Below are 1,603 nucleotides of genomic sequence, written 5' to 3' on the forward strand. Positions count from 1 at the left end.
CCAGGCTGGTCAGATTCTTGAAGAATGACAAGTATTTAGCATTGCCATCCATCCATAAAACATCCAAGCGATTTCCTCTGAATTCTAAAATTTGAAGAGATTGACTTTCCATTCCTGTGTTAATAGAGGTAGAAATCTCATTCTCATTCATCATCAGCTTCTTCAGGTGGGCCAAGTTTTTCATAAAACTCAGCGTGTGACTAACACCTTCTGCCAAGAAATAATATTTGTTGTTGCTCAGGTCTAGAACTTCTAGAAGTTGTAGCTCTTTGAAAGCAGTTGAGTAGAGCAAGTCAATCCTGTTGTCGGAAAAATCCAGATATTTCAATCCAGACAAGGAAGAGAATTCACTTCCGTTTAAGGTTTGACTTATTGCATTACCTGACAAGTTGAGGCATCTGAGGGAACCAAGTCCCTGGAAGTCTGAGGGGTTAATGAAAAAGATATTGTTTCTGCTCAAATCCAGAGTTTCTCCGTACCTCAGGCACTCTTCCTTAACTGAAGATTGGTAGGAAGCAGCCTCTTTGTCTTTGGACCTGCAACTTCGCCCATATACGTCATACCTGAAATAATGCATTTCTTGTAATACTTGCCTATTGTATTGCTCTACTGAAATCCGAGGATTAGAGCAAAATCCATAAGAATTGCTTTCCTCTGAAGAAGGAGAAATTTTATTCACTGAGAGGTCTATGAGTTTAAGAGCAGGGAACTCCTTGAACACTTTCAAGTCAGCTATTTTAATGAAGTTAGTCCCAAGATCCACCACAGTTAGATTTCTGAGACCGAGCAATGGAGCTAGATTACTTTTTTTCAGTTCTTTAAAGACATAACCCCTGAGCCTGAGGGTTTCCAGGTTAGAGAGGGAGGAAAATGTCTTAGACAGATTCAAGAATGGAGAATACATCTTCAGTTCAAAATTAAAGGACAGATCAAGCTCAACAAGGCTAGGGATATACCGCAAAAACTGAGCATCTCCTATCTCCCTTAGGAGGAAATTTTGGGAGAGGTCAAGCTCTTTGAGATTCTTCATGTTTTGAAACCAGCTGCTGGGTACGCTCTGAAGAGAGTTGCTGTGGAGTCTCAAAATTCTTAAACTTTTCAAGGAATAAAAAGCCTCTGGATGAATCTCAATTGTGCTCCTGGGGCAGGGTAGACAAGGATATGGGGCATTATAGCAACGTGGGCAATTGCCGCTTAGATCAAGAATTTCTAGGTTGTGCAGGGCACTTAAATCCTGTTCTTGAATCACTTGAATCATGTTATTGTAAATATACAGTTCCTTTAAAGTCGATGGCAAATGGGCTGGAATATGAGTCAAGTTGTTGGACTTCAAGGAAAGTATTGTTAATTTCTTCAGCTCCAGAAAGGCTGTTTTTTCAATTTCAAATGAAACGTTGCATGGATTACGGTAGTAACAGTTCTGTCCCAGATACAACACTTCTATGTTTCCTAGCTCGGACAAGTTAGCTCTTTGGATAGAAAAGATGCTGTTCGCTTCCAGGCTCAGCAGACTTAAATTAATGGGAAGACCCCGGGGTATTTCCAACAGCTGGTTGGCATCCAGATACAAGGACTTCAGTCTTGTCAGGGCAGTAAAACTGCC

The 1,603-nt window shown here is 40.7% G+C and overlaps 1 protein-coding gene across 1 annotated transcript; it reads right to left on the reverse strand.

Moving 5' to 3' along the window:
* Positions 1 to 6: 6 nt before the first annotated feature.
* Positions 7 to 1,597, reverse strand: LOC106900726 (toll-like receptor 7; the record flags this gene model as incomplete). Its single annotated transcript, XM_014962867.1, has 1 exon — positions 7 to 1,597. A coding segment is annotated over one exon (1,591 nt), but the record flags the coding sequence as incomplete, so codon positions are not given.
* Positions 1,598 to 1,603: the final 6 nt, after the last annotated feature.

This window comes from Calidris pugnax, unplaced genomic scaffold, assembly GCF_001431845.1.
Source record: "Calidris pugnax isolate Ruff unplaced genomic scaffold, ASM143184v1 C14814614, whole genome shotgun sequence".
NCBI classification, from domain to species: Eukaryota; Metazoa; Chordata; class Aves; order Charadriiformes; family Scolopacidae; genus Calidris; species Calidris pugnax.